Here is a 12,147-nt window from a genome sequence, read left to right as displayed (position 1 = left end):
TATTTATTAAATTTAAAGCAGACATGTGCCACATAAGTAATTGAAAAAGTATAAAAAATGTTCTATTTGTGATAAATAACTAACTCCTGATTTTATAAACGTATCTTCCTCTCCTTGCAAAGAGAGCATGGTCGCCATTATTTTCCCAGTATGTATAAATCAGGGTGAGGTGAGCGCTAATAAACGGCTTCAAACGTCGCAGAGTGAGGCAGAGAAAAAGGCCAGGCCTTGTTTAGGGAGATTTTTTTTTTTTCTCTCCTGTAGCATACAGAGCGTGATGTCAGTGGTGGCAGCGCTGTTGTAATGGACTTGGTGGGGGTGATGGCGTCATTTTCTGCCCTAGCGTAGCCTCCTGCTCTTGATAGCGAAGGGGAGACGGATCCTAGGCCGGCGCGACCGTGGCTCCCTTGGCCGGGACCGAGTACCGCGGAGTCGGACACATCACCCCGGGAAACATGGAGGCTGCGGACGAGGAGCTGCGGGCCGGCTCTCGGGTACCTGTCACTATCGATCATGTTGTTAACGACACGCTGGTGGTGACGCTGACCTTCCGAGAAAGGAGCTACACTGGGATTTTACTCGAATCTAACAAAAAGTGAGTAATATTTGAGACTTTCTATTTATCTGGGAAATTATTAATTGCTGCTACAGCGTGCTAACGGCTAACATAGCTCGGTGCTAACCGAGATGCTAACTCTGTAGCTATGTAGCAGCAAACGGGCCTTCAGATAAAATACATGGGTTATTGTAGCTGACAGGGGAGCTAACGGCTAACTTAGTGGCTAATCATAAAGTACTATTTAACTTAACCTAATGATACAGTAAAATAACTCGACGTATTGATGGGAAAAATATTTAACATTAGCAGCCAAGATACCGCAGGAATTAATAACTTATATTGTGCAGCCTCTACTGTTACTGAATTGATCAATAGCTTATTGTTAGCCTTATCAAATGCTGAAGAAGCTCAAAGCAACTGAATAAAAACAGTTTGGTGAATCAGTTGTTAATGCATTTATTCAAATACAGTTAATATAATTTTTTTGTGTGTTGAGAATAATTTTAAGAGTAAAGTGAATGTTGTAAATTTGAGATACAGCTTTGTTATAGACATGAACTTCTAGTTCATAGCAATCATGGAAAATTACTAAAACAGGCTTTGATGGATTATTGATCATGTTTGACCATTTGGCTTTAATCAAGGCTTAATAACCTGTGACCTTTTATGTTGTTTGGCATTACAGGCCCTTTCTGGGTCTATAAAGCACAATCATGTTTAAGCATAAGAAAAGATGAGAGACTAAGAACATTGTGATATTTTTAATGGTATTATTTTCTTTTCCTGTCAGCTCACTGTCAGCTCTGTGTTGCTCACCTTAAAAGCCATGGGCTTAGACTATTTATAGCCTAGCAGAATCAAAATCTGACCAGCTTTGGCCTTTCTTTATGCAACAGCTCAAACTGCTGAGAACAACCCAACCAGATTCGGGAAAAGAAGGCCTTGAAATAACCTAAAATAGACCTCTATTCCTCTATTTCAGGCCTTGTCAAATGACAAGTTTGACTCCTTCTTCCTTTTAAGGAAAGGAAAATCTTAAGGAAAATCATTTCCTCACATTGTTTTTTTTCTTCTCTCCTTTTTAAAAATATCCTAGTATAGTTGTATCATTCAAATCTCCCACTATCTAGTTGCATTGAGCGCAACATGAAGTGGCACCAGCTTTAGTGAATCACTGCTTATCATATTGTGCGTCCTTGTGCTATGTTTAACAGGCACGGCCTGTTCCTTGTAACAGGCAGAACTGTTTGTACGCTGTCAGTCGCAGTGGAGGCTAATATTTGGCAGCTTTGGGGCACGTATAGAAAGGTTTGAGAGGAGCAAACATCACCAGGAGACTATAATTCACAGAACCCTGCCAGCTCCTTCTCTTGGGGACGGAAATGGGCTCCCCAAATGTGCACTAATTAATAATCTCAGCACACAGGAGCCCCTACGTAGACACGGATGCAAAAACAAACCGAAATCTCCAGATTGCATCTTTGGATCCCGAGTGATTCATGGGATTGTTTTTGTTCAGTCAGATGTTGGAAAGGCGAAGGGGGGGAAGCGCCTGGGCATCCTGTAGACTCTTTTGTTTGCTGTCTCCTGACTACAGCAGCTCAGCCATGTTACTTCTTGCCTGCCAGCCACCTCTTAATGACTTCTCGGCCGTTTGGCCTTCATTAGACATGTTTATTGATCCCAGAATATGAAAGAAGAAGAGTACAATCATCCAGAGAAAGTCACTGGTACTATTGCTCTGCTGTTGTAGCCTGAGGTATAAGGAGAGATTAGCACACAGCAGAACCCAACCCCCACTCCGTAAGAACTTTTACAACGCAGGTGAACGGAGAACGGTTCCTTCATAGTGAAAGCAGAGTTCACATTTCTTTTTCTTCTTTTTTCCCTTCCTATTATTTCAACATTTGTATGCATAATCCCGCTTACTGGAATCCCTGGTAAGGCTGTGTTACCAGAAAATGAGTGGAGAAAACCTCAAAATGAATTTGATTTGTGCGGAAACAGCATAATATTGCATAGAAAAAGAATGTTGAAACTTAACTGTTAGTTTGGGAACATTTATTATTTGTTGGGGCACAGATCCAAATTAAGAAATACTGTTTCCCTTGTCACAGTATTACTGCTTCAATCCAAAGTAGAAATCTTAATTTGTAACCAATGATGGATTACAGAAAAACATTTCCTTTTATTATTATTAAGAATTGATAACTTTAAATATCTCTGAGGTGTTTATATGACATGGCCAGAGCCATTCTTAGCCATCCTTTAGTAATTAAGGGGGAGAAAACAAGCAATTAAAGAAAGATCTATGTTCTACTTCATACATATGGAAATCCTTACAAAAAAATGGCTACATGCTGAAACATCAGGAATGAACAGTAAAATATGATCTTGTCTCACTGTATGACGAGCTGAATTTATTTAGATTTAAAAAGACTTAATTATTTTAAAGGAAAATTCAATGTTTAACCAGGCTTCCTGCGTTTCCTGGACCTGGGAACATTGAGGGTTGAGCCCACATCCCTATTAGGGCAATCTCTGGGAATTTAACTAAGAAAAGGGGCTTTTCATTCAAGCCTTATTGAGCATTCTGGCACCTTGTTTGAAGCCAAATGCTGCAATATGTACAGTCAGCTGTACATATATAAACAGCTAGAGACATCATTTGATTTAACCCATAAATATCAGATCAACGGAGTATTAAAAAAGCTTTGGAAAGAAATTAACGTCACTCTTGGATAAAACAAAAAGGAGTGAAAGCAGTTTTACACTCTTGCTGATACTATATAAAAAGCTTCCTGGTCATATTGTTTTTTTTACACCCTGCATGCATCTTAAAAAGTATAGACAATTATAACCTAAAAATATAACAGTTGAATAACACCTTTTATTTTTTGTTTCTAGTCTCTAACTCCTACATTTTGATTTTTCCAAAATGATAAGTAATACGATTTTTTCATTTTACCTATACTGAGCCTGATGCAACACTTACAGAGGGCTTTCTTTATATAAATATATAGAAAATATTTGGGGTTTTTTTAAATCGTGATTAACAAAAACAAATTAATCAGTTTAACTTGACCCACTTCAATTTTTTTCAGTCATTTCAAAAACTGCCTTATAATGCAATGACAGTCCTGAACATAATATAAAAAAAGCATAATTTTAATGACGATACAAGAAATCAAAATCCTAAGAAAAAGGAATTACAAGACAGAAATATTCCAGGAGGGTCTGTGCCTTTCATTGTGGGGCTTTTTATAGAGTAAAATAATTAAATATTAATTTTGAATTTAATACAGGGATTTCTTTGGTAGAAATTAAAATAAAGTTTTAAACCAACTCCCATGAAATGGAAGAAATAAAATCCAAATGTTGGACAAAACGTGCTGAAGATGCAGTTTTTTCCAGAGCTAAACACACAAAGACCGATAGCAGAGCAGAGTTTCTTAAAGTTATAGCACGCAGCACACACCTATTGAAAAGCATGTGAGGTTTAAACACACACCAAGTGTCTCACTGCGATCAGAACAGGGCGTGGATGGAGGTTTAGTAAAAAAATTATCAAGCTTTTTTATGTTTTCATCATGAATGAGTTCCCTGATATTTATATAATGTTGAGAACATCCCAGAATGAAATGTTTGTTTGTTTACAATTTCCATAGAGGCTCTTTCTGCCAGCTGCCAGCCTCCACAGGAGAATTATTTCCCTTCTTTCTTTAATCTGCTAACTTTCTTCTGTGACAACTCTAAATATTATCAGCCCTGATGGACAAGGAAAGATGGACGAGTGCCCGCTTCCACCCAAACTCCTCTTTGATTGATCATGCTTTGCCTGTGTTGCATTCACCGGAGCTGGGAAATTGTAAAACTTCTTTTTATTTAATAACGTAGGGCGGCTCAGACTTTTATTACCTGAGTGAAAAATAATCCTTAATGAGAATCATCTTGGACTAGAGTCAGGCCAGGTGACGCTTCTGCTTCCTTCTGATCCTTAAAATGTCTTACAAGGCATTGAATTGATGAATCTAATAACAAGGCCCTAATTAGCATTAAAATGCCTTAAATGCATCTTTCAATTCAGTTTTTTATATAGCGCCAAGTCACAACACATGTCATCACAATTGACTTTACAGAGACAATTCAACTGGATTATACAGTCAGATTAGTTCAAAGTTTTCTATCTAAGAAAAACCAGCTGATTGCATCGACTCATTGACTCAACAGCAATCCCTCACTGTTTCAAAGGTCTTTTAACACATCATTCATAAGATTTCATGATTGTAATTTGTGTTAAATCCTGAAATAAATTGTAGCATTTATTTTTTTAGTTTACCAAAAGCGTCTCATGTTAAAGTTACATAACCAAAATAGCGGAATAGTGTCTCTCATTTCCTCCATAAAAGCTTTTTTACTGGACCCCAAGTGTTTTATTTTAAAATTTGGGGGATTTTTATTTTTCCCTTATCCTGTGTAATTTATTAAGTATAAAATAAAGAACCTCCTTCCAAGGTATTGAAGAGGGTTGGTGATGCTGTGGGCCTGTTTCTCTTTTAAATGCCCCTAGGAGAAATGCTAGCATTCAGTAGCATCATTAATTATAAGAATACTTCTGCTTTTTAAATAAAACCTAGTTCCTTTTCCCAGACAGCTGGAAAAGTGATTTATGGAAAATATTTGGGTATAACAACAAGGACATAGTTCACCAGGGATATAATAATCCATTATATAGTCATCTCACTCCCCAGACATAAATTGTTTAAAAACTCTGTGGGAACAGGAAAAGGGTGCTATTAATTTGTTATTTAAGCTATTATGAGACCACAATAAGAGCTGAATTTATAGTTTTTTTCCCCTACACCTTTTAATAAGCGATCCCAAAGTGTGACTGGTTCTATTCTTAAGTAACCGTTTCTCATGTCTTTTTTTTTTAATCCTAGGACCGGGCTCTTCTGTCTCCCAGATTTGACAGCCAAACTTGGAAACTCCCCGGTCACTAAGCCAGCCTGTGAAATCCCAGAGATCCTGAGCGAGGAGCCAGTTCCTAAATCCCCCAGCCAGGCCCCCCACAGACCAAAGGATGAAAACTCTTTCCCTGAGAGCAGCGAACCTACTGCACCTCCAGCAACGCCCTGCCCCGCCCCCACCCCGGTGCCCGCTGGACAGACTCCTTTTCCTCCTTATTTTGAAGGAGCCCCCTTCCCTCCACCCTTATGGGTGCGCAACACCTACAGCCAGTGGGTACCCCAGCCCCCTCCGCGGCCAATAAAGAGAAAGAAGAGGCGGTCGCGAGAGCCAGGCCGTATGACCATGAGCACCATCCGCCTGCGGCCGCGACAGGTGCTGTGTGAAAAGTGCAAAAACACACTGAACAGTGACGAGGACAGCAAGGATGGCATTAGCAACACTAAGACTTCTAGAAAAGAGAACACGCTGCAGAGTGACGATGATGGTGACTATAAGGACGGCCCAGCTAAGCTGTCCAGGAAAGAGGACGTCATTGCAAAGGATGCCAAAAGACGAGAAAACGGCCCCAGCCTCGACAGCAAGCGGTTCAGAAAAGACAAAAGGAGTGAAACTGATGTGGAGAAATACGCCACAAGCGATGTTATCCCTCACAGTCCCGTCATAAAGATCTCCTACAGCACCCCGCAGGGAAAGGGGGAGGTCATGAAGATCCCATCCCGAGTTCACGGTTCAATCAAGCCCTTCTGTCCGAAACAGCTGGTGCAAAACGGCGTGGGAGGAAATGGCAAGAGGGCCAGCGACGCCTCTAAAGATCAGCGACACATTCTAGACGCCACCAGGTCCGGCCTGACGGTGTCTATTCCAAAACTGAAATTAACCAGGCCTTTTGCAACAGTGAATCAAGGCTCATCCTGTCCAAAGATCCGCTTGAGACCCCCACAGAGTCAGGGAGAGGAGACCATGATGGAGTATGAGGCAGAACTGGTGGAAGGCAGCAGGAGACGGAGCCCCAGGGGGCCCTCCTCCTGTATCCCCCACTCAGAAGACTCAGGGGAAGGGAAAAACTCATTAGAGTTATGGTCAGGAAGTTCTGGAGAGGAGGGGGATCGCAGTCACAGCGACCTCACCCTCCTGATCAACTTCCGGAAGCGTAAGGCGGATTCCTCCAGCCTGTCGGTGTGCAGCAGCGACAGCCTGGACGAATCCAAGTCTTTCAGCTCAGAAGGGACCTCGCCGGAGATGTGCGATCTGGCACCGGGCGAAGACCTGTCCGTCACCTCGTCCTCTGTGACCCCGCGGGACGAATGCAAGACAGTGCCGCCGATCACGGTGCGCCTTCACACCCGCAGCATGACGAAGTGCGTAACAGAGGAGGGGCACGCCGTGGCAGTGGGGGACATCGTGTGGGGGAAGATCCACGGCTTCCCCTGGTGGCCAGCTCGCGTGCTCAGCATCAGCGGTACTCGGAAACAGGAGTCTGACGGCTGCGAGGCCCAATGGCCCCAAGCGAAGGTGGCGTGGTTCGGCTCGCCCACCACTTCCCAGCTCTCCGTAGCCAAGCTCTCGCCCTTCAGAGAGCTCTTCAGGTCCCGCTTCAACCGCAAAAAGAAAGGGATGTACCGGAGAGCCATCCTGGAGGCAGCCAAGGCCGTGGGTCACATGGGACCAGAGATCACGTCACTGCTCTCCCACTGCGACACGTAGGTCAGTCCATAGCTGGTATCGGTCATGAGACCATCATGAACTTGGGTTGATAGATATAAAATGCCCTCAGAAGAAAATAATTAAATTTGATCAATACTGATGGATGGTTGCCATTTAAAAATAGTTTCAAATAGTTTTACCCAGTTGAGTAATAATTTAATTGTAACTTTTAAGTCCTTACGAAACTGAGTCAGTGCTATGCATAACTATTGATCACAGAACAGTTAAAAATGTGTAAATCGGTCATAGCATAGCCAAAAGAACAAAGGTTATCAACAACGTATGGAAGCTAGATGGGCTCTAGTTAACCAACCAGTAAACCAAACTAAACAAAATGACCTCGAATGACTCGGATTAGTGAGTCACAGGTTTTTTGTGAACGCTTGTTTTTTCCTGTTGTGAGTCAAGACCAAAAAGATTCTGTTGTGGGGCAGCAGACATGAAGAGAAGCAGGTTTTTCTGATTCTCAACCCCTCAAATTAGATGGCTGTTAGGGATCTATGTGTTTTTGTTTACGCACAAGGGAAATAGTTATCCTTTCCTTCTGAGGAAATGACAAAGGATTTTGTGTGTATTTTTGGCCAATACTATAATAAATACACCTACTTCATCATACAATTAAAAAGGGTTAAGAGCTTAAAGGTATTAACTAGAATTCTGTGAAATCTGTCAAACTGACTCTGTAATCTGAAACATGTACTGTTACAGCCATTTGTTTATAGTTATACTGTTTGAAGGTGAGCCTCCATAAAGGGTCAGCCTGTTTTAGCTAATGGTTGTTGTCTGTCACTACCCGATATGGACTAGAAGATTGAACCGTACCATCGGCTCATTCGCGCACGTGCAAGCAGATATTCATCCAGGTCATCACAAATAATGTAATTTTGATTCTAAAAGTACTTATTTCTATCCTTGAATCAAAAACAAACAAAAAATCTATGACTTTTCTCAAACAATTTGATTCTATTTACATTTTCTCTATTAAACTGCTTGTCTGACGTCCTCATCAGACATGCTCAGAGTAGGCCGGCAAAATATGATTAAACCGTGTTAATCTGCATTTCAGTTGTTTCTTCCTTTAAATTACACAAATAAACACTATATACCATAAGGTTAACACGAAATGAAATAATAAAACTCAAAAAGACTATATTAATATTTAAATCCAAAGCTGCAAAAGTTGGCTCCCAGAAGTAGTGTAGGATCCTGTTTTTGGCAAAGATGAGTGATAAAACTAAGGATTTTAAGGCATTAATTTTTGCAGGAAATACATAATTAAGCTTTAACACATTATAGTTTAGTACGCTTACTACTTTTAGGGAGGGAAAAACCAAATTTAGGTCTTGTTTTTTATAGAGTAAAGTTGGGGTTGACTTTATATCTGGTTAAGCAAATGAGCTGATGGTACAGTTCGTTCTACTGGTACAGTTCGGGTTGTGACAATACCTCATATTTCCACATGGAGATTGTGTGTTCAGGTTGAACCATGTTGTTGTGGCTTTTTGGAGTCATCTTATTAAAATTCAAGCTTCCATTTTTATTTTTAACTTTGTTATACCCTTACCCTGCTTTAAGCTCTGCTGCATTCCTTGGTCCTCAGGATGCTGTTTGTTTGCTGATGTTTAAAAACTTTTAAATCCTTCTTAGAAAAGCTGGATTTATAGTGAGAATAAATTGGGAACAGATGGTTCTGTTTACTAATTGAGCTGTTTAATTTTTTTGGGAAATTATTTGGACTATTTATTTAGGTTTATGAAAAGAAAAAAGGAACTGAAAACTCATGGGGTGTGATTACTTAATGTTTCTGTTTTATATAATAAAGCTGTCTATAGCTAAAGTGGTGCTGCACCTTTAAACGCAGACTAAAGTTTGAGCCCAGTTAAAACTGGTGAAATGCATAAACATGTGGTTTCAGTTATGTCTCCAAAATACTTTGTCATGTGGCTATTCTGAGCTCCTTCCTCTGGTTTCTGGGGGCAGTGACTGAGGAAACCAGGCTACTGCACGAGCACTAAGTGCTCGCATTTAAGTGCAGCTCTTTGACACACACTTAAACGAGAAATCCTGTCCCATTTCCAGAGACGGGTCCACATTTTCCAACCCTTTGTTTGCCTGGTTCAGAGCTCAGCAGTCAGGAGACGGTTGGTTTGGTTTGGTTTTTTTGCCCACTCAGCCACATAAGGCTCTGAACCAGTTGAAAATCAGCTGACATTCACTTTAGAGTTCCTCACTGTTAAAAAAAGATTGTAGACCACCTTGCAAAAAATTTTATACCCTAAGCTTTTTTCCTTTTTTGTCTCCCATCCAGATTCGTACTGATTTTATTCTAAAGACGAACAGAAGTAAATCCAATCCAGTGCTACCAGTTATCTGAAAATTCGCCTTACTGATAAACTGAGTGCATCTGTGTTTGAGCTAATCTCAGTATCAATCCAGCTGGTCTAAATGGACATGTAGCATCATGAGGACTGAGGAACACAGCACAGACGCTGTGGAGAAGTTTAAACTTTTATTTCCTGCTGACTTGATTTTAAACCTGCTCAGGTCTTACTCTTCTTTTTTTTTTTCTTTTTTGCAGAGGCTGAGGACCAAACGACTCCTTAGGTTTTTCTGGATTCTCAGACTCAGCCATCAAGGCCCAGGAAGTGTGGATGTGCCGTTGCCATGGCTACTATTTATATACCTTTTTTGTGTCCCTATTCTTTTTCACAACGTTGATGGAAGATGGATTATATCGATGAGAGTGGATAAGGGAACAAAACAACAACAAAAAAGATCAAAGGCCCGAATCTCGTGGTCTTCTATGAACTCAAAACATTTTGTTTTTTTCTAGGTTTTATCATATTTCTATAGAGCCGGATAACACTACATGGACCCAAATGTATTTATTCTCTTTGAGTGCCCCTCCCTCCCTGATAGTTGTTTTTGAATATTCTGTTTGCTGCTGTTATTCTGAAGCTCTCTGCGGCGAGGTCCGACCTGTCCAGCCGGGTGGAGCCCCCCCCCCCCCTCCAGCCACGCCCTCCTAAAAAGTCTTACTCTAAACCCTCTTTACTTTGGAAAATGTGAATGCTCCATCCAGAGACAGCATTGACTGCAGCGTCCCCTCCCTTAGGGGTCGGTGGATGTGTTTGTAACAAACTGTCCATCTCCGGAGTCGCGTCGCATCTGTTCCCCATTTCATTTCCCACTACACCGCCCTCCTCCAACTATTCAGATATCCTTAAAACCATTTTTACATTTAATTATTTAAAGTGACACATTTAAAGAAAATAAGCACTTTATCTGTACCTTGGTGGCCTGCTGTAAACTCACTGTCTGAAACACTATTGAGAGATACAGCCTCGATAGGCAGCGGGGGAGTTCAGAAGTCTTTGTGGTTGACTATCTATGGCCTTGGAGATACAAAACTGAAATCTACTTTTTGTTTTTATTTAATTTAAATTTTTGATCCATGGGGAAACAAGACTCTTTCTTTTCTGACATTCTGACTTTGCCACAATAAGCGAATCCTCTCGCCATTTCCACTGGAAACTGTAAACATGTTAACACCCCCCCCCCCCCCCCCCCTATGCATCATCAGTTAAAGCTTTATGAATTCATTTCAGAGGAAAATTCAAAAACGTTACCATGCTGTATGAATACTGTGAATTCAGCTGCTGAGTGGACTGAAGGAAAAACATAAAAAAAAAACGGTCTTGCTTCTAGTCGTAGTATTTAGTCACAGGGTAAATACCGACTGTAGCACTGACTTTTTTTTTACTTTGGGGGTTTAAAGCCGGGCGTGCAGTGAGGCTGTGAGTTGGTCAGTATTTTTAAAAAAAGCCGTAGGTTGCACAGGCACACTCGGCCAACCAGCTCGACTCCTTTCTTCCAGCCCAGAACTGGAAAAGCAGGCTAAAAGTTTAGGTGACAGAGTTATTATTATTATTTTTTAAAAGAGATGCTCCCTTCTTCCTGTTTTGGTAATCTTTGTTGTGAAGCTGCCGTGAGGCGCAGCTGGAGCATTGTGAAAGTGTACGACTGAGAAGGGAGACGGTCGTCAGGATCTTCCCATGGATAAGAAACATGGCCATTTACTGCTGCCCATGTCGGTCAATGTTATTGGCTAATTTTTTTTGTTCATTTTTCTTTATTTTTTACATGTACTGTACATAAAATAAAATATACAAGCAATATTTGTGCAGTTGTGTATAATTTCCCACCATTAAAATACACAAGTATTTATATATATATAAGTATTTAGTACAGATCTAATCTAAAAGGGAAATGGAGCTGTACATTTTCATTTTGTTTTTTGGAGTAATGTAAACCTAAATTTAAACCCAGTGATGGTTATCTCAATGTAAAGCTCTACACAATCAAAAGGAGAGATGCCACCAAGGAGGTTAAACCCCAAACGGTTGTTGCTAAAAACTTTAGCAGTTCATTTTTACATATCTAAATTTATAAACAATTTTGTAATTTGTAAATTATTTAAACTGAAAGAACAGAAGGAAATTGGACCATTTTCATTTTGCAAAGTCACTTAACTGTTTTTTTTTTTTTAAAGTTTGAGAACAGAAGAAAAAGCCTAACCATGACATGTTGGTATATTGGCACAAATGAAAACCAAAGAGGGACATTCTAGATACCCTTGATGGCAGATGTCTTCTTACGTTTAATCCTTTCTTTGACTAGCTGTTTGCTCTACAACTAAGTCGTTTCTATAAATATGAAAACTAGGGAAATATTTTTACCACCATTTTAATGAAGTGACACATTTGTGTTATTAAACTAGATAAATCGATAAGACCAACTGTTAGTTTGAATAGCATTAATAAACAATACATTTGCTTTTACATCTGCTTTTAAACGTTTCAATTGTTTAGACGTGTTTAAAGGTTGAATAAAAGGAAATGGTTCCTTTAAAT

The 12,147-nt window shown here is 40.2% G+C and overlaps 1 protein-coding gene across 2 annotated transcripts; it reads left to right on the top strand.

Annotated features, from left to right (window-relative positions):
- The first annotated feature begins 235 nt into the window (after window positions 1-235).
- Window positions 236-11,412, top strand: pwwp2b (PWWP domain containing 2B). Of its 2 annotated transcripts, none has more exons than XM_038299486.1 (3): window positions 236-595; window positions 5,503-7,234; window positions 9,543-9,776. In XM_038299486.1, the coding sequence occupies exons 1-2, from the start codon at window positions 456-458 to the stop codon at window positions 7,232-7,234; spliced, it is 1,872 nt and encodes a 623-aa protein (XP_038155414.1). In that variant the 5' UTR covers window positions 236-455; the 3' UTR covers window positions 9,543-9,776. The 2 variants fall into 2 exon arrangements, with proteins under 2 accessions (XP_038155414.1, XP_038155413.1); XM_038299485.1 differs by lacking the exon at window positions 9,543-9,776 and adding an exon at window positions 9,813-11,412 and having other exon boundaries at window positions 237-595.
- Window positions 11,413-12,147: the final 735 nt, after the last annotated feature.

The sequence above is a fragment of the Cyprinodon tularosa genome, unplaced genomic scaffold (assembly GCF_016077235.1).
Source record: "Cyprinodon tularosa strain WSP-4 unplaced genomic scaffold, ASM1607723v1 ctg43, whole genome shotgun sequence".
In the NCBI taxonomy this organism is placed as follows: Eukaryota; Metazoa; Chordata; class Actinopteri; order Cyprinodontiformes; family Cyprinodontidae; genus Cyprinodon; species Cyprinodon tularosa.
Note: the sequence above shows the minus strand (reverse complement) of the source record. Positions and strands in the feature narration are given on the sequence as shown.

Coding starts and splice junctions, on each gene's coding strand:
- pwwp2b (XM_038299485.1), top strand. CDS start 456: ATGGAGGCTGCGGACGAGGAGCTGCGGGCCGGCTCTCGGGTACCTGTC. Junction 596..5,502: donor TTACTCGAATCTAACAAAAA/GTGAGTAATATT, acceptor TTTTAATCCTAG/GACCGGGCTCTTCTGTCTCC.